At 44.1% G+C, this 19253-nt stretch overlaps 2 protein-coding genes across 6 annotated transcripts in view; both read left to right on the top strand.

Annotated features, from left to right (window-relative positions):
- sulf2a (sulfatase 2a) overlaps positions 1–6129 on the top strand; it is a 33717-nt gene extending 27588 nt beyond the window's left edge. For all 3 annotated transcript variants that reach the window (XM_020055189.2, XM_010881880.3, XM_010881881.4), the window contains 15 exons: positions 595–745; positions 832–1007; positions 1102–1230; positions 1363–1419; positions 1547–1676; positions 1778–1994; positions 2173–2437; positions 2627–2723; positions 2816–2970; positions 3136–3305; positions 3514–3656; positions 3754–3862; positions 3947–3980; positions 4241–4294; positions 4635–6129. In XM_020055189.2, the coding sequence (XP_019910748.1) occupies positions 595–745; positions 832–1007; positions 1102–1230; positions 1363–1419; positions 1547–1676; positions 1778–1994; positions 2173–2437; positions 2627–2723; positions 2816–2970; positions 3136–3305; positions 3514–3656; positions 3754–3862; positions 3947–3980; positions 4241–4294; positions 4635–4665 (1918 nt within the window). In that variant the 3' untranslated portion in view covers positions 4666–6129. The remainder of the gene's footprint in view (positions 1–594; positions 746–831; positions 1008–1101; positions 1231–1362; positions 1420–1546; positions 1677–1777; positions 1995–2172; positions 2438–2626; positions 2724–2815; positions 2971–3135; positions 3306–3513; positions 3657–3753; positions 3863–3946; positions 3981–4240; positions 4295–4634) is intronic.
- Positions 6130–7033: 904 nt separating this feature from the next.
- Positions 7034–19253, top strand: part of zgc:92107 (MyTH4 and RhoGAP_KIAA1688 domain-containing protein homolog) — a 34659-nt gene continuing 22439 nt past the window's right edge. The window contains exon 1 of one of the 3 annotated variants that reach the window (XM_010881883.4): positions 7034–7196. In XM_010881883.4, coding sequence (XP_010880185.2) covers positions 7183–7196 — 14 coding nt within the window. In that variant the 5' untranslated portion in view covers positions 7034–7182. The remainder of the gene's footprint in view (positions 7197–19253) is intronic. The other 2 variants (XM_010881882.4, XM_034287423.1) reach the window with 2 other exon arrangements.

Below are 19253 nucleotides of genomic sequence, written 5' to 3'. Positions count from 1 at the left end.
GCGGTGTCTTTATTGTGAAATAATTTTGGGTTCTTAATTATTAAGGTTCTCTGTTCCTTAGTGAATATTGATTAAGCGGTCCTTATGGTGCTAACTGGTATTGATTAGCCAGGCAATCGGTTCTCCATGGGGGTTTGTATGCCTCTCATTTAGCATTACGTAATTATTTATTTTGTGCTTTACTTTGTGGTGCCGGTACAATATATTTTTTTATGTAATTATTCTATGAATTTCTTGTCTTCTTATGTTAAATTTAAGAAACCATTATTTTCACACACTTGTTAGTTTATGTTAGTGACATCTAATAAAACATATTGGAAACACAAAACAATGAAGCATCCAGCATTGTGGTAACAGAACTTCTCAGTACAGACGCTCCTCTTCTGAAAGGTGAATAAACTAGCAGCTTCTACATTGTTGTAATGTCATAAACAGATTTCTCTCTGATCTCTTGGGGTTTAATTGGTGTTCCTCTCAGGCTCTTGGTAAAACAGTATGACTGTTTCACAGCAGGAAAAACAAAGTAGATAATGCAGATATGTGTATGCATGCCAGTGCCTTCTCCCCCTGATAGTGTATTGCCTCCTGTCACAGAACCCCAAGCTACAACTACGCCCCGAACCCGGACAAACACTGGATCCTTCGCTACACCGGTCCGATGAAGCCCGTCCACATGCAGTTCACCAACATGCTGCAGCGCCGGAGAATGCAGACCCTCCTCTCCGTGGACGACAGCGTGGACAAGGTGGGTGAGACGAACGCCGACTGGCTAACCTCGCGTCGTGTTTGACCGCTGGTGTTCCATGACCCGTGTCGCTGTGTCGCCCTCAGCTGTACAACATGCTGGTGGAGACGGGAGAGCTGGACAACACCTACGTCATCTACACGTCGGACCATGGCTACCACATCGGTCAGTTCGGCCTGGTCAAGGGCAAGTCCATGCCCTACGAGTTTGACCTCCGCGTGCCCTTCTATATACGAGGTCCCAACGTGGAGGCAGGAGCCACGTGAGTGATTTGGACAGTACTCTTATCAATGGCTCCATTAGACATCCAGCGCAGCACTGACCACCGTCTCTACCTGCTCTGGTGTCCTGGGCAGTAACCCTCACATGGTTCTCAACATCGACCTGGCTCCCACACTGTTGGACATGGCCGGAGCAGCTGTTCCCTCAGACATGGACGGCAAGTCCATCATCAAACTTTTGGACACGGACAAACCTGTCAACAGGTACAGAGGGGTCGCGGCTCGATTTGCATGTCCTGGACTTAACACGGTGTACGCTCCATGACTCTGCCCCCCCCCCCCTCCCCCGACACCCCCCACCCCCGGGTTACTGGAAATGTCTGTCTCTTGTTGCAGGTTTCAGGTGAACAGGAAGGGGAAGATGTGGAGAGACTCCTTCCTGGTGGAGAGAGGGTCAGCATGTTAAAGTTATAATCTGGTCAATGGTCAAGGGCGATGGACATGAGAGTTGGTCTAAATGTCATAACTACTTAGCCATTTTCCACAGTCATGCAATCGTGTTTGTTTCTGGTTCAAACAGCAAGCCACTCCACAAGAGGGCCGATGGGAAGGAAGTGGCCCAGGAGGAGAACTTCCTGCCCAAGTACCAGAGGGTCAAAGACCTGTGTCAGAAAGCAGAGTACCAGAGCTCCTGTGAACAGCCAGGACAGGTAAAGGTTCTGTAGAACAGGCACACCCAAACACACTAACTGGATATGTTAGCAGTAATGTAGCTAACCATCTCCCCGTTCTTCCTTCTCTCTATATGCAGAAGTGGCAATGTGTGGAGGAGCCGTCTGGTAAGCTAAGGCTGTACAAGTGTAAAGGCATGGCCGGTCTATATGCCTCACGCACCCAGGCTCTGATGGCCAGCACCGGGTCCCAGCAGTGGGTTGGACATGTCTCCAATGCTGGAGATGGCTGTGACTGCGGCCCCCTAGGACCCAAAATTACACCCCTGAAGAAGAGGAGGCTGTCCACTAAGAAGAGTGAGTGTTCCACCGTGCGGCTCATCAATGCATTGTCTTTGCTGCCACCCAGTGGCCGACTTAAAAATGTACGCAAATAATTTAATAATTTAATAATTCAAGTTTTAATTGACCCCTTTCACTGCTCTGTCATGGACATGGCTGCACCTTTGTAACAACGACATTAAAACGCCAACAGAGGTGAGGTCCGGCAAGAGTCTGACTAGAAACCGTTGGGCCCGGTCCGTTCCTTTTGAGCTGGACGGAGACCTGTATGCTGTAGACCTACAGGAGGGCTACAGGCCCGTGGGCTTCAGGAACACCAGCTGGCCTGGGGAGAGGGGGGGCGGGGACCTGCTGGACAATGACGAGTTCAGCGGGATGGAAATCCCAGCCAGACCCACAGCCAGACCCACAGCCAGCAACAGTCTTACACCACCTGCCGCCCTTAAAGTCACCTACAGGTAGCTGTGTTTGTGTGTTTGTGCGCGTGTGTGTGGAGTAGCAGTAATATAATGGATCTTATAATAGATATGTTATTGTAAAGCACAGTAGCTCTCAAATGACTGATATTAAATGAGTGGCTGCTGTAAGGAAGCGTTCAGGTGTGAGGTAAAGGAGCTGGGGGCTGCTCTGCGTTCTCCCCGTCACAGGTGCTCCATCTTGTTGAATGACACGGTGAGGTGTGACGGAGGACTCTACAAATCCCTCCAGGCATGGAAAGACCATAAGCTGCACATCGAACACGAGGTGCCGCTTTTGTTGATTTCCTCCGCTCTGTAGTCTTTCCTGAAATGCAGAGCTTAACTAGTTTGTGTGTGTGTGTGTGCGTGTGTGTGTAGATAGAAACACTGCAGACAAAAATTAAGAATCTGCGTGAAGTCAAAGGTCACCTGAAGAAGATTCGGCCTGAGGAGTGCCAGTGCAACAGCCCCAGCTACTTGTCCAAGAACCAGGGGCTGTTCAGACTCAATGCTGGTCGCATGCTCTCACTCAGGTAATGAATGACAGGGTGTGTGTTTGTGTGTGTGTCAGTGCGGGAGGTAGCTTGTATTGACATTGGAAATTACTTCACCAGTTTGAAACTTTTCTATGTAGGATGGTCTTCATAATGTGAGAGTGAGACTCATTGTTCAGTTGCACTCGGGTGGTGTGTCCTCAGCATTATGCCCTCGAAGCAGAAGAGACAGTGGCTAATGAAGGAGCAAAAACGCAGGAAGAAGCTCCGTAAGCTGCTCAAGAGGCTCCGCAACAACGACACCTGCAGCATGCCTGGTCTCACCTGCTTCACTCATGACAACCAGCACTGGCAGACCGCCCCCTTCTGGACAAGTAAGGAATGGCATCGTCGAGGCTAAATGAAACACAAAACAGTACAGCCATATTCCTACTAACATTTCCACTAGAACAGCAACAGTCACAAAATGTAAACTCAGCGATTTCTCGTCAGGATTCAAAATTAGATATAGGTGAGTTTTAGGTGTGTAAATGTGTAGATGTGTATTTGAATAATTCCTCTGTCTCCTTCCTTCCCTGCCAGTGGGTCCGTTCTGTGCTTGTACTAGTGCCAACAACAACACCTACTGGTGTCTCAGGACCATCAACGACACGCACAACTTCCTGTTCTGCGAGTTTGCCACAGGCTTCATAGAGTACTTCGACCTGAACTCGGACCCATACCAAGTCTGCCTCTCACTTTCTCTCTATCTCTCTCTTTCTGTCTGTTTTTTTTTTTTCTGTGTTTTTTTCAACATGTAGTCTTGTTCATTTGTGTCCATAGCTGATGAACGGGGTTGGCGGCCTGGATCGCACTGCCCTGAACCTCATGCACCAGCAGCTTATGGAGCTACGGAGCTGTAAAGGCCACAAGCAGTGCAACCCAGAGACGGGTGAGTTAGGGAGACAATCACAAACTCCCACACAGAGAGACACACACCACGATAATTAATATCACCTAAATATCTCTATTTCAGGTGGTAAAGACAGAAACTCTTTCAGTGAATACAGGTACCCACATTTTATGGCTTTTTGTATTTTTTGCTCAATGTTGTTTTATTGTACTTTACCTTATATTACATTTCAGGTTATACATTTTCCAGCACTGTGCAAATAATTGCAGATTGTAATCATACATGACTATGAGGTATTTCTAAAAGATTGCACAAATTGTCATGTTGTTGAGTCTTATTGCTTATCTCCACTGTGTGTGTGTGTGTTTGTGTGTTTCCCCTGCACGTGTGTTTGCGTCTACACTCTGCATGCTTCAGGCCAGTTCATCGTCGAAAGAGGCCAAAAGTGAAGAAGCCCTCCTCCAAATCGCTGTGAGTTTGTCATAAGCCATCTGTTCCTCCCGGTTCGGCCAACCTCCCTGTTTTCGTACAAAAACGACTCTTTGCTTTGTCAGATGGTCTAGCAGTATGCCTTTCTCAGTGTTCCCAGGCTGCTCATGTAACTAATATTCACCTGCATTTCAGTGCCATGCCTTAAAGGTTAATATAGACCCACAACTGTTATGCGGATGAGGTGTCCTTTCGTCTCAAGTCTTTTCTGGTTGTTTCTTGTCAGTCTGTCCTCTAATGTTTTCCAGTGGAACTGTTCCTAGAAGGAAGTGGTGTCACTGAAGCTCTGTCTCGCCTCTGTCTGTCTGTGTGTTTTATACAGAGGACAGATTTGGGAAGGATGGGTCGGTTAGCGAAACATGTGTCCCACCACTCACCACACGGCAGTCTGCCAACGGAGGAGGACCAGAACAACTGGAGAACCTGATGGCTTCAGACCGACTTCATGGGAATGTAACCGAAACAACCATTGCAGTAGGAGCTTAGAGAGCAGGATGCTGGTTCGACGTTATCTAGTGCCGACCATGCAAACTGAGCAGAGCAAACACTGAATGAAGAAAATGAAAACTGTCACACTCTCAATCGTAATGCGTGCACACACACACACACATATTCTAACTGACACCCTCACACAGGAACGTTTTCGCCTCATGTCCCATCACCCCAGTTCTCTGGACATCCAAACCAGGTTTCAGCCTGGTCTGTCGACTGGGGCTACTCCCTGAAAATGTCCTGTGATTTTCAGCATCCGTCTTGAGTGAACAGTGAACGTGAGATGTTTTAGTATTAGTCTCTTGTAACAGCCTTAACACTGGGTGCAGAGGTCAGTTAAATATCAACTCCGCCGTGACGACTTGACATGTATCATAATTACGGCCTTCTGCCAGACCTGACGTAAATCACCACCCTGCGGAATGAAGACGTCAGGCGACAACATCAAGCAAGCCTCCGCCTTACAGAGCATGAAGGTTACTGTCCACAACGCGTCAGTGTGGCTGGAAACTCCCCTCAAGGACCACCACACAACATGTCGTCTTTTTGTTGACGCAATGCCAACCCAAGGACTTCCCCAGGACATTCCCCATTGGGCCGTACACCTAAAATGATTGTTGATGAAATGTCACAAAGGGGCCCGTTATACAACCACCACCTCACCATCCTAGACAATGGCCTAAACCAGACTTCCAAAACAACCTTGTTTCACCAGTAGAATGCATATCTGTTATTAGTGGTGGTCATCTTACTTTGGATATAGTAGGTGGCATTAGCAATACAATCAGTTTAGTTTGTTCAGCTTGCTATACATGGTGCTATGATAACATCACAAAAATAAAGATGTGCTGTACAGTGTGTATTTGAATGTAAGTTGTGCAATTAATATAAATGTTTACAATATTTTTTATAACACTGAGGAACAGGCAGACTTCTCTTTTGTGTTTGATATGAGCTGACAAGTATTACCTTTTTAGATGAGAATGTAACCTGAAGACATTTCCTAACTCTGTATTTATCCATCTGTCCCCTCTGGACATTTCTGGAGTTTATTCTCTGCTCTGTTGAAACCAACTGCTAGTTAAAAAAGAAAACATTTCTGTAAGATGAAAAAGCACATAGAAAATATTCACTGTGAAATGAAATTCCTATGAAAACGAATCTCTTGTTGTACACGAGAGTAAAGAAGTTACATTGTAGTGAGTCTTGACATCCATATTCATTATAATGCCTTTGCTTTCTATCATGTTTCACAGTGAGAGTCCCATTGCAGACAGTTCTGGTAGTGAGTAGCCGATCTGTGAATAAAGTGTTAATTTCCCTCATGACTGTTTTTTTTCTACTTTAACCAATCTACGTTTTCTTCACTTCTGTTATTTTCACTGCTCCAGTGCCCTCTCTAATTAAAGTTTTCCTTCTTTTGGCTCTACGTCATACAATAAAGATTTGCATTTAAAATAAAATATCTGTATAAGGTTAGGGTATAAATTCTAAGATATTGTGGAGAGAATCCGTAGTAGTACAGACCACTATAGTTGAAATACAGCTTTGGCAGAGCAACACCAGAGTAGATAACCAGGGTCTGGTGGGGTCAGTGGGTCACAGTCTTTAGGTAGTTATTACACACAAAATTATTTCACAAGACACTTAGTTTGGACATTACTTTAATCAGTCTGAACACGTTTGGTGCCTTGAAACACAGGAATTCAAAGGTGTTTTCTAAAATGGTAAAAAATGTATGTACAATACCCCTGTGAATAGAGCCAAAGGAAAAAGCACACAGTGTACGACTGATTACACAAGGCACTGTAAATACTAGCCAACCTAAATGGGTTAGAATGTTCTGTGCTCAGAAAGTCAACCAGCAGGTGTCCCTGTTTTCTTGTTGTTGACCCAGAGTCTTCGGTTGACTAGTGACTTGTGAAACGCTATTTAGACACACCATTTACCTGTTTTAATGTGAAGTCTACAGGACATATTTTTAAATTGTGGCACTAAATGTCTTCAAGAACCAACATCTCAAAACGTATCACAATAAAAAACTAGTAGGCTACAATATACTGTACCGAGACATAAATCTAAAGCATTAATATTGGAAATTATTTTTCACAAATCTAGACAGTTAATTGTGTCGCACGTCCTGTCAGACATCTGGCAGGATGAGCGCGAACGGCGGGGGTGCGGCCTGGCTCGGATTCCGAGGGGTGACCCCCATCGTATGACTCACGTGTAGAGGCGGAGACTCCATCCGAATCACTACGGGAGAACTGTCTCGTGTTCAGACGGTCCAAAGCAGTGGGAAAATTAACAAGATTAAATCAACAAGTTACTATATCATTTCGATTCCTAGGCAACGGAATGCTTACAATGTGAAGAAAATGTCAGCGATAAGGTAAGACAAATTATCTGCAAAATTAAGCCTTCCGGACAAGATTAAAACAGAAATAACTTTCACTGGAGCAGCACCGCGGGATTTGTTTGGCGGACTAGTTTGAATATAGAGCACCGACTAATACCCCGTTTAAAGCAGCCTAGGTTCTTAAACATTTGAAATGTAAGTTTACATTTTGAAAACCATTGGACAATAATACAATCAATGTATGGTTATTTTATCTTGTCTGATCTCTGTTAAGGTGAACAGTGGAGGACTGCGATATTGCAACGCAGAACCTTTATTATAGTGTATCACACTAGTGTAGGCAAATCTCTTGTGCTGTGGACAGGTTAACGCAAAATGTTTTTCATACATTTCGGTTGCATAATACATTGCGGGTACCGATCACCAGTAACCTTTTACATAATATTTTTAACTTCTAAAACATTTTGGGGAATATTTAGATGGCCTGTTAAACTTTCCTTTAAATGCCAATGTCACTCTTTTTGAACTGATCCGCACACTGCTTTTACTCTCTGTGCTGTGGTTTGACAGACCAATGCCCAAGGGTCAAAACAAATATTCTGTATTCCATTTCTTTCACAACACTGTTTCATCGACGTAGGTAGGATAGCTAACTTTACTTTGTTTTATTCTCACATTAATATTTTCAACATCTGTCTCTTTACGTTATAGACCAGATGTGCGGTTGCTCGTTATAAACATCTCTTCTGCTTTCATTTTGTTTCTGAAAACAGATGGTTCATTGTATGTAAGTCTTGCCAAAAGCTCAAAGAGAGTATTTACTGTGGATTTATTTGATTTTTACTTCCCAAAGTGGTAGGATGAATTCACATTAATTTATGTCTTCACATGTGTTGTTGGTGTTACTAGTTTAAAGCAAACTTTGTTGTGCTATGTTGTTATCATGTCTGAGCCAACCCTGTGGTGTCAATATTCTAAGTTTAGAATTGGTCAGGACAGGGAACATTGTAGAATTTCTGGATGACTTTCATTCCCTTATTGATGGTTCAACAATCAGATTTATGAGTTACTCCAAGTTGTCCACAAAATATGTCATTTATATGGCCTGGACAACGGAGCAGACTTCACACCAGCACGGCTCCACAAGCAGCTGGTGGTGCGGTACAACGTTCAGGCTTAAACTTGAAAAGGGGAGCATATGGATGGTGTTGGGTTCTGCATACACACTTCACAATCCATCACACTCTGTTACAGCGTACAATAGTAGGAGTATTGTTTGTAGATATTTGTTAGTACTTTAATGCAATACTGACAAGTAATTGTTCAACTAGATCTGTATCTTTCATGAGAAACATCTAACCAGAATGCAAACTTGGCTAACAAGCATTCTTTAATGATAATCCATTAATATAACATTAGTTGACCATATCAAAAACAATTGTTATTTGATTGTATATTTCATCATGAAAATACAGATAAACTAAAGCAATATCTGGGGATGGAATTACATGGTAACAGGGGTACATGGATGCAAAATAACATATTGCAATACAGTGATCTCTAGATCGGAAAATTAATCAAAATATGTAAGTAGCATTTATTTTGCTGTAGTACTTATTTATCAGCTTTTAAGACCGTGTTCATAGTGCAGCACTTTGTAAATTCATATGTCACAAGTGCTACTGGAGTTAACATTGTCTTAATTAGCTTATTTTGTGGCATGCTTGCTGTTTATTTGAGACTTAGACAGGATAATGTGCTAACTAATATGTCAAAGAACATTAGTTTGTTGCTGTCCTAGCTAGGTAAACAGCTAATAAGTTAGCTTGTCAGTTGACTATTCTAACTCTTCTGTCTAATACAAAATAAAATAAACAAATGCATTATTGTCATTAATCTGGATACGCACAGTTTTGCTCACCAAAGCTGATGCCTGGTCAATACGAACAACTCTTGATTCTGAACAAATTAGTATTCTTCTAGTTTGGCATGGTAGAAATCTAACAAATGGCTCCCTTTTTAATGATTTTTTTCTTCTTATATTGCTGCTGCAGACTGGTGATGATGTGTTGTGGGAAAAAATCTTAATAATATTGTAATATTATAATATTGAAATTATCCCATCGATGCGAATAGAGGAATGGAATGGGTGTGCTAGGTAGTTATTTACATGCATGATTGAAAGACAAGTTCAGGTTGCATAATACATCAGGATCTTTGTTTCAGGGCAAGAGTGAAAGTGGTGAAGAAGAAGCTTGCCTTGAAGTGCTGGGCATCATGATATAACATGCTGTTATTTAATGATGCGTAGCGGAAGTTTTGCAAATATAATTTTTTTTTAAGTAACACATTTTTGACTGGATGTGTAGTACGTTGTTTATACACTCACCTAAATGATTATTAGGAACACCTGTTCAATTTCTCATTAATGCAATTATCTAATCAACCAATCACATGGAAGTTGCTTCAATGCATTTAGGGGTGTGGTCCTGGTCAAGACAATCTCCTGAACTCCAAACTGAATGTCAGAATGGGAAAGAAAGGTGATTTAAGCAATTTTGAGCGTGGCATGGTTGTTGGTGTCAATCTGCTCAGTTACTGGGATTTACACGCACAACCATTTCTAGGGTTTACAAAGAATGGTGTGAAAAGGGAAAAACATCTAGTATGCGGCAGTCCTGTGGGCGAAAATGCCTTGTTGATGCTAGAGGTCAGAGGAGAATGGGCCGACTGATTCAAGCTGATAGAAGAGCAACTTTGACTGAAATAACCACTCGTTACAACCGAGGTATGCAGCAAAGCATTTGTGAAGCCACAACACGCACAACCTTGAGGCGGATGGGCTACAACAACAGAAGACCCCACCGGGTACCACTCCTCTCCACTGCAAATAGGAAAAAGAGGCTACAATTTGCACGAGCTCACCAAAATTGGACAGTTGAAGACTGGAAGAATGTTGCCTGGTCTGATGAGTCTCGATTTCTGTTGAGACATTCAGATGGTAGAGTCAGAATTTGGCGTAAACAGAATGAGAACATGGATCCATCATGCCTTGTTACCACTGTGCAGGCTGGTGGTGGTGGTGTAATGGTGTGGGGGATGTTTTCTTGGCACACTTTAGGCCCCTTAGTGACAATTGGGCATCGTTTAAATGCCACAGCCTACCTGAGCATTGTTTCTGACCATGTCCATCCCTTTATGACCACCATGTACCCATCCTCTGATGGCTACTTCCAGCAGGATAATGCACCATGTCACAAAGCTCAAATCATTTCAAATTGGTTTCTTGAACATGACAATGAGTTCACTGTACTGAAATGGCCCCCACAGTCACCAGATCTCAACCCAATAGAGCATCTTTGGGATGTGGTGGAACTGGAGCTTTGTGCCCTGGATGTGCATCCCACAAATATCCATCAACTGCAAGATGCTATCCTATCAATATGGGCCAACATTTCTAAAGAATGCTTTCAGCACCTTGTTGAATCAATGCCACGTAGAATTAAGGCAGTTCTGAAGGCGAAAGGGGGTCAAAGGGGGTGTAGGTACATACGTTGAATCACTTGCATACCTCCGTTAGTCATGAAATTCCAAGTTCGATTGAGAGTGGTTTTGATAACATTGGGCACATTAGCACAAATGACACAGTACACTATTTTTGTGACTCAACAACGCCACTTTTAAAACCAATGGCCAAAATTCTGGAATACATCTTTAACAGAATTACGGAATTGCTGGATATAAACGGAGAGGTAGCTACTTTGGAGCAACTTTGAATGTCCTAGTTAACATTAGCAAGCTTGGGTAGAGTGGTACCAGATCCAAGAACACATCATATCTTGTAGTTATTAAATCCATTGTTTAAATGTGATAATGATCTTATCCTTATTAACCTTGTTACAGTTAATACATTATTTTCTATTTAAATTAATCAGTGGGAGTAAAGCTTAGAGGGGGAGGGGAAGAGACACACACACACAAACACAGGCGATGCTTTTCAGCCACAGACTTGACAAACTAAAATGACAAGTTGCTGAGTAACAAGTTGTGCTGTGGAAGGTGATTTTTTGTGGGAGTTTTTTTATTTAATCAGTTCCTATGTTTAAAAATAATATTGTATTCCGGAACACCCATTCAGTCCTGTTTTCCTTTCTGTTCCTCAAACCACTTGATATGAAGTAACACTGTCTAAACCATGATAATGTTTAATTGAATCCAGTTACAAAGTGTAGGCTACTCCAGAAACTTAAAATAAATAAAAAAAACATTATTAAACTCACTTTGTAATGAATGCAATAAATCAGTGAATGGGAAGAAACTGTAGTTCCAAAAACAACTCCCACGTTGATGAAAAACATGCTCCCTTTTCAAAAAGATATATATTTTTCTACATACTTCCAGCAGGTCAGAGGAGGAGCTCAATGTGTACTACTGATACTCCTCACAATAGGCTGTTGGTCCCCTGTTTACTCTGAAGCCCCCCCACCCCCCACCCCTATGGTCTGCAGACAAAGGAGGACAGGACACCGCATTCTGGTAACAAAGTTACCCCCAGTGCAGAGCAGTTGTGGGACCGGCGTGACAGTGCTAAGACAGGATCTTGGTCAGCCAGTGAATGTCTTCCATGATAGATGTGTTGGATCGGCCCGTTGAGGGCTGGTGTGGTGTAGCCCATTTCACGTCTTGTTCTGTGGCTCTGATTGTTTATTTGTTTTTCTCTCTAGTAATGGATTGAAATGGTCTTTCATCCTAACACATTCACCATACTGCTATTGTCTTTGCCTTTCACCAAGGTGATGGAGGTTTGTTTTACTCCATTCAGATGTTTGACCCATCCCAATTTCACCTCTGACATTTGGAAACTATCTTAGACAGGGATAAAGGGCCGGCTTAACTTCCTGACCTGAGCTGTTCTAAACACGGCACATTGTGTTTGAAGTTGCCTAGGTCATTGTAATAGGTTTACGTTGGGCCTAACTGTCTAAAAGCTACACAGGATAATGATTTAAAGAGACCAGACCTACACTGTGTTTTAGGTAATACAATGACATTTGACTTATTTGATTGTGTTAGTGTTGGATGTTGTTATGCTCAGGTGTTTGATGGGAACAGCCCAGAATCCCCCTCCTCCCAGACCTCTTTAATTAGGTTGTGATTAGAAACATATTACTCCCGTTCTCCAACCTAAAGCCCCACAGAAAACGTTATCCTACCTGCCCTTCTACTCTTTTGACTTCTAGTTAAAACTTTGGCAATTTAACTTGCCTGATGGTTAGCGCTGTCCTGTCCTGCTGTTAGCAGCCCACCTCCTCAGCGAAGATCAGTTGGACTAGTCACTGGCCTCTTCTGACCCTCCTCTGACCCTCCTCTCACCCCCTAAGTTGGCCCTGGTATTAAGACCGGGGTCGGTTGTCATGTCAGCAGGGAACAGAGTCAGCACGCATAACTCAATGCAGTTCCATACAGTTAAACAGGCACAACTAACGGAAAGAGTGTATTGTTGTAAAGCCTCAACGCAGATGGGCGAGGTTAACTCCCTATGTGCTTTTTTTAACCACTGAACCCTTGGCAGAAACCACTCTCAGGAAGAAATGTTGCTTATGCTGTCATTTGTTACTTTTCATCTCAGATGATCTGATGAGTTTAAGAATGGACAATGAAATAACCAACATTAATCTGAGTTACATCCGAGTCCGTTATCTCCATATTTGTTTGGACAAGTGACCCCATTGTTCCTGGTTTTGACAGCTGGCGTGCCGAACAGACAGGGACTCTGTCCCATATTTGGTAAACAACCTGTGTTCTGTCCCTCAATCCCACATGCTCACTCCCGTCCTGCGGCCCCCTGACCTGATAAAGCGTTCATTTGTTCGAGTCTGGAGAGTAAGATAGGAAGGAGGCAGGGGTAAACTGGCTGCTGTAGGTCAGACTTGCCCTTTGTAAAAGAGGATTTATTGTGATTTGACCCTGTTGCCGACTCAGTGTCGTGTGTTGAGTTTGCCCTGCAGTGCTGTGAGGGACGTTCCCAGCCTCACTGCTTAATATTGGTGCATTAGTGTGAGGAAGAGCGTGTGGTGGGTGAAGACCGAGACACAAGCTTCCCACAGCCATTACTGAGCAGGGTTCCTTAGTTATTTTGGAGGTTTTGGAGCAAAAAAGTCAGACCAACTCTAAAATGTTCCTTCTAAACCAGTAGGAAGGTCCTGTCTTCCACGCAGAGTAAGTTTGTTACATTTGGGGAATTTGGTTGAGAATATGGGCTGCAAAAAGAGAACATCCTGGTATCTGGTAATGGAATACTGTGAGTTGGAAATGATATTTAGGAAAGCCAATCAATTTTCAACGGCCACCTTGCCACCTCAAAAATTCCATGCTAATCCCTGGGCAGGAAAAGTGGAAACTGTTCCTGGTTTCAGATTATCGCAGCTGTTAAAGCAGGTCAAGCCAACTCTCCTAAACATGTCCTAAGCTCCTCCCACTGGACTCCTGCAGTGGGCTGCAATTGGCTCGCAGCCCGTGTGGGAATGGTAATAGAGACAGTTCTAGTTGAATGAAGTCTGGTTCCTGGTCGGACAATGGAGGCCATTGTCCCTGACCATCAGGCATTAGCATAGGGTACACTGCACACGCATTGTGATGCATATGATTGACTCATCGCTCAGCTTTATGTTCCATCACAGAGACCCTCTGGCTTTCTGTAACACTGGACAAAAGTATGGTTTGATAATAGCTATTGTATTGCAAAACTGTATTTTGTTCCACTTGTGCCATAAAACACAGAATTAAATTTTTTAGTCTTCAGAGGAGAACTGACAGCCATTACCTAGAGGGCAAAATACTTGGACAATAGCCTCCTTGGGTTTGATTATTGGTTTGGAACAGTTTGACTCCGGCACCAGTTATGACACACCAGATAGACGAACCAGACCGTCAGGTTTGGAGCTGTTCTCTAACCCTAACTGACAAGTTCCCTTTTGGACAATGTTTATATATATATCTCCTCTTTCAAATAACTTGACTGATTCTTTTTTCCCTCATATTCACTTCCCTTATGCTAATGCTTAGACCAGTGGTTCCCAAATGCTCAGGCATTTCTTTCGCCCCTGATTTCTCAGTTTAGACATGAAGAATACTTTCCCAAAATGTTGGTGGCATGCTAAAGTTCACACCGTTTAGACTTTGTAACAAAGGGTGTTAGTAGTGACAGGTGTTCTATACGGCCTCTAACGAATGTGAGTTTAGCGCCAGGACCTGTCCAGTTAGTCCCCGTGGCTTGTGGAGGAGGTGACCCTGCCGTAGGGCTGGCCGGTTTGTTACAGGTTCCTGGCCTCTCCTGCTGGCCAGGCTGACACTGGCTTACAGTACTATACCTCCGCTAGCATCCTTGGCATCCTGCCTGGGCGCTGTTCAACTGTGACTGATCTGATCTCTTAACAGAAGGCCGGCTTTATCATGCCGAACATATCCTCTGTGAAAAACGACCCGAGCGCTGGCTCCCAGTGTCGGAGCGGGACGTGTTAGGAATGGCCGTGGACAACTGCTGTTGAGCCCCGTCCGGGTGGGGGGGGGGGGGGGGGGCGCAACCTGTTGCAGTCAGGCTGAACAGCCCACCAGGCCACGGGCCGGTGATATCAGCCTAAATGCCGCCTCCTTGCACCGGGTTTCTCCACCGTCAAATGGGCCCCACAGAAGGAAACCCTGTGCCCCGAAGGCTAGGGACAGAAGACCTACGTTTCCTTCACCTCTTCACACAACCTATTACCTACAACCTCAGGGCGCTCCTTCAGAGAGGGAAGAGGCTAATTAGCACTACACTACAATCAGTGGCGTTGTAAATGAACCCATTCGCATTCTTTATATGCAGGCATTGGTCAGTCTTCAGGGCCTGATATAAAGCAGAGCTATTAAGCCCAGGCGAGTTGTTTTAATCATTTAGTCATTTATTTTGATGAGAAATGCCCAGGGCTCCATAACCCCTATTGCTTGGGCATTCCGCTGCGCTCACGTTGGTTTGTCAGGTGTTAAACATGCAACGTATTATTATGCAGTGGGTTTATGTAACCTTGGAATTAGAGGTGACACAAAGAATGTGTTCGACAGGTGCAGGCTTCGTCAAGTGAAACATGTCCCCCTGTCCCTCAGTTGTTCTTTCAAGCCAGGATCCAGGTACCTGCCTGTGCCTGTTGGGTAGAATGCTGACCCGAATACTCTATTCCTAGACTTTGACTGGGTGTCTAAACTTCAATCCAACATTGGTCTTAATGGAGGCCATGTTTCCTGAATTTGACAAGCCGTACATACTGTGCATTCTATTTGATGACTTAAGCTATTCCGCTGGCTGTCTTTGGTTCAATGCAGAGACATTGATATGCGTTGTGTTGTCAAGGCTCCTAAAACACCCTGGTGGTCCTGGTACCGTCTGAATGACAAGCAGCCAAACAGAACACTCACTCCATGTCTTTACAATGCATTACAATTTTTTTTTACAATATTTGCTTACGTACGTTGCCTGGCAGCATAGACTTTGAACATGACACGCAATCAAATGGGAAGTGGTTTTCCAAAGATTACTATGCATATTGTATTGAGGTGTGTGTCATTGCTAGCTCAGCTGCGCTTATATCCCCTGGATGTCTGGGGATTTTGCAAGGTGGGCAGGAAGGATTAAAACAAAAGAATTGGCCAAGATTGTTAATTTTAAACCCAGTATCTAAGGGGTAAGGATTTTCTTTTTTGTCTTAAATTAGAAATTGTAGGTCTGTAAATACAATGGCACTTTTGCTTGGGGAAGGAACGCTAGGCTAAAGCGCTAAATGAATGGTAGCTCCTGTTTGAACCATCAGCCTGGAGACAGGCCAGACAGCCTCTCTCAGAATAGCCTGTTGTTAGGCGAGGTTAGAGGTTGGTTTACGAGGGCAGTAAACGTTAAATTGCTGTTTTTTTAAGTTGGTCACTGGTGGCTTTTGTAATCTTTCCAACAAATTTAGAAACTCAAATTCAGTTGTACTTCTTTTGACTTTAAGCAGCCCCATCAGTCAGTCAGGCACGCTACAATGGCCTCATTGGGTCGAGCAATAAGTTCTGCGTGTTCCATTGTACCATTCCAAGTAAAATCCTGAGTATGTGGAAATGTACTTAGAGAAGGAAGGGGGTTCTGATGCTTATTCGGACATTGGCTGACTATCTGCTTGTACATCAGCATGTATTGCTTCTTTTGGCCGCATGCTGAACACTGTCTGTAACTGACTGTGACTGAACACTGGCTCTGACTGACTGTGACTGAACACTGGCTCTGACTGACTGTGACTGAGGCAATGGCTCTTCTTTCTTATTCTGTTTCTCCGAGGGAATCCATTTAAGCTCTACTGGAATTCAATTTGATTGAAAAACAAAACTAAACAAAGGCAGAAAACAGTTTGTTGCCCTATTGTCTGACAATGCCATGTCCACTCCTATGTTTTTCACTTCTGGGAAAATTGCCATTTACACTTCGGGTTGTTTTAAACAATGGAACAGATTCAATGAGCAGAATGCTGTTATGCTGCCTTCTGGGAAAACGACATTCAATATCTCAAGTTATTTTGGGACCAAACTGTAAATTGCAGATGATAGATTACTTTATTATTGAGATTGAGACATCTAACACACAGGGGCAAGTGGAAATAGCTATGTGCTCTGGTGCGTTCTTTCATTGGAGAGGTGTTTTTGTATTTCACTTATTTTTAGTCATCCTAGAATAACCGTGTGGCGCAGAGAAGTATCCTTGACCCAGATGGGAGACAGTGAGTCAGTTTTGCGTCCATGAAAAACAGGGAATGTCTTATCGGACCTAGAATATTATGAAGATGTGCATATGTGACATATCCATCTAAAGTGCTGTCTTATGAGGTATGACAAACTGGATGTCAGTATCATGGCTCAGTCTCAGGTTGATGGCTAGTCCACTTCCCTAATGCATGTCTGTTTTAATGTGGAACGTTAACCTGAAGAAAATCAAGTGCCTCAAGCAATCTGTTATATCTAAATTTGAGATCACCATAAAACATTTCAAGCGCAGCGTTTAGATTTACGGTGGTTATGCTGACTGCATTCCAATCCTAGTATGAACATTTTATTCACAAGGTCGTGGTACCCAGGGGAACAGGTTTCGTCTCGACTGCGGAGTAACACTGTTACGTTCAAACCTCTCTCACCACCCGTTCGAAGGAAGGTCACTCCATCTCTACATTTCACAGTGAACTTAAGTTGCTGGGTGGTGTTACTCATCATGTCTTTTGGTTTTCGGAGACTGCTGATCTTGAAGTATCCCACTCATCTCCCAAGAATTCCTGACCTGACTGCCGGTCTTCCTGCTTATCACTGGCTGTCGGTGGGACGCATGTTCTGCTTTGTGTCCTAGCTGATGTGAAATCAGTGAGCAGAAAAAAAACCTTATGCAACTACTCTCTGACACAGCTAACTATGGACTTTGCGCATGTCATTTAACCCCTGGTTTCCTGTCAGAACATGGCGGTGTCTAGGGCATGTGTGTTCAGTGTTCATAACGTCTCTGCGCTGCCGCTTTCGTCTGATAATGTAACGCCGTAAGACTGTCACCCTTGCATATCCAAGGTGAAGGCCTCTGTTTGCGGCTGGGAGACGCAAACAAGCCTCCCCGGGGGATTGGGGCAGTGGGAGGGAGGATGTAGGGTGGGGTGAGACGTAGGACATCCAGCCTGACCGCTCCTTTATTTCCACTGGCTTTCCTGTTGATCCATCAGTATAAAATACCTCTACTCACCCACTGAAACTACATAGCCTCACTGCAGGACCACTCTATTTGCTAACTAGACTAGAAATGTCATGCCCCTCATGTCCATCCTTCATGACACAAACTCTGCCTGTCTTCATTTTCCCCTCTTTCTGTTCTGGACTTGTTTCTCTCTCTGTCTAAAACACTGCCTCGGCTTTGGGCTGCCTCTGGCCTTGGGCTAGCTCGAACTTAGCCTGTCTCTCTCACAGAGATTTAAATATGTGGACACCTGCAGACTTTCACTGCAGATGTTCAGAAGATGACAGGGTTAAACTGCAATGAATATGCCTCTCTTATTGAGAAGGTAAGTCATGTTGTTCACAGTTCTGTGAGTTGTGACTGTGAGTTTGCCTGTTCAGACTGGAAGGCAGATGGTCCCCTGCAGACAGCAGAGACTCTGACCGGACCCAGGCATGGTTGTAGTAGAGGGCTTCTGTCTGAGCTGCATTTAACCGTGGCTGGAGCTAAAGAAGAGGGGAAAACATAGATGGTTTCCTGTTTCCACTGAACTTTACAACCAATGTGATGGCAGTGCTGTCGACTTGGCTGGCACTCTGGTCTTTTGGGCCTATTTTAAGGCCAGCTTTGTGAGGGGCTTTCTTGGCAGGATCACAAGGAACAAATGTGGGCATGTGTTGGGCGCGGTGGCCCATGCTGATACCCTGAACCTCCTCTCTGTCACAGGTACTCTGAAAACATGTCCCACACTAAAGGGGAAGAGACACTGTCCGTGACTTCCATTCCTGACTCTTCCCTGTGAACCCCCACCTCCTCACCAGCCTAGCCCCTAGCCTTGTTCTCATCTCAGACAACAATCAGACACCACAGACTGGCTGTGGTCCCTTATGGGTTCATTGGCACACTTGAAGCTGCTCCACCACAAGAATGCAGATTGAAAGAGACATAAGGGATTTCTGAAGGGTAACCTGACCCAAATGTACTCTAGCTCCTGTAGTTTAACTGTCTGTTAAGCACTTAACACTATATGTGGTGATGCTTCGCTTCTGAGTTTGGGATAAAATGACAGTTATATCATCCCACTAAGCAATGAGATATGTAGGTCTTTACCACATTTTACTTTAATTGGTTCAGTCAGGAACCCATAATGAGTCAGTTTGACATGTTGCCCAGTACCCTATCTGTGGGTATGTGGACCACTCTGTCCCCACCCCTCCCTGGGCCTCTGTGTTCCGCTGAGTTAGCGGCTAGTGTTCTTCAGGAGCGGATGGTGCTCAACAGGCCTTCTGGCTACCGACTACTCCTAGTGGTGTACAGAGCAGGTCCACCTGTCCCTTTAT

The sequence above is a fragment of the Esox lucius genome, chromosome 17, assembly GCF_011004845.1.
Source record: "Esox lucius isolate fEsoLuc1 chromosome 17, fEsoLuc1.pri, whole genome shotgun sequence".
Classification (NCBI taxonomy): Eukaryota; Metazoa; Chordata; class Actinopteri; order Esociformes; family Esocidae; genus Esox; species Esox lucius.
The sequence above is the reverse complement of the archived record's forward strand: the minus strand, read 5'-3'. Positions and strand labels throughout refer to the sequence as shown.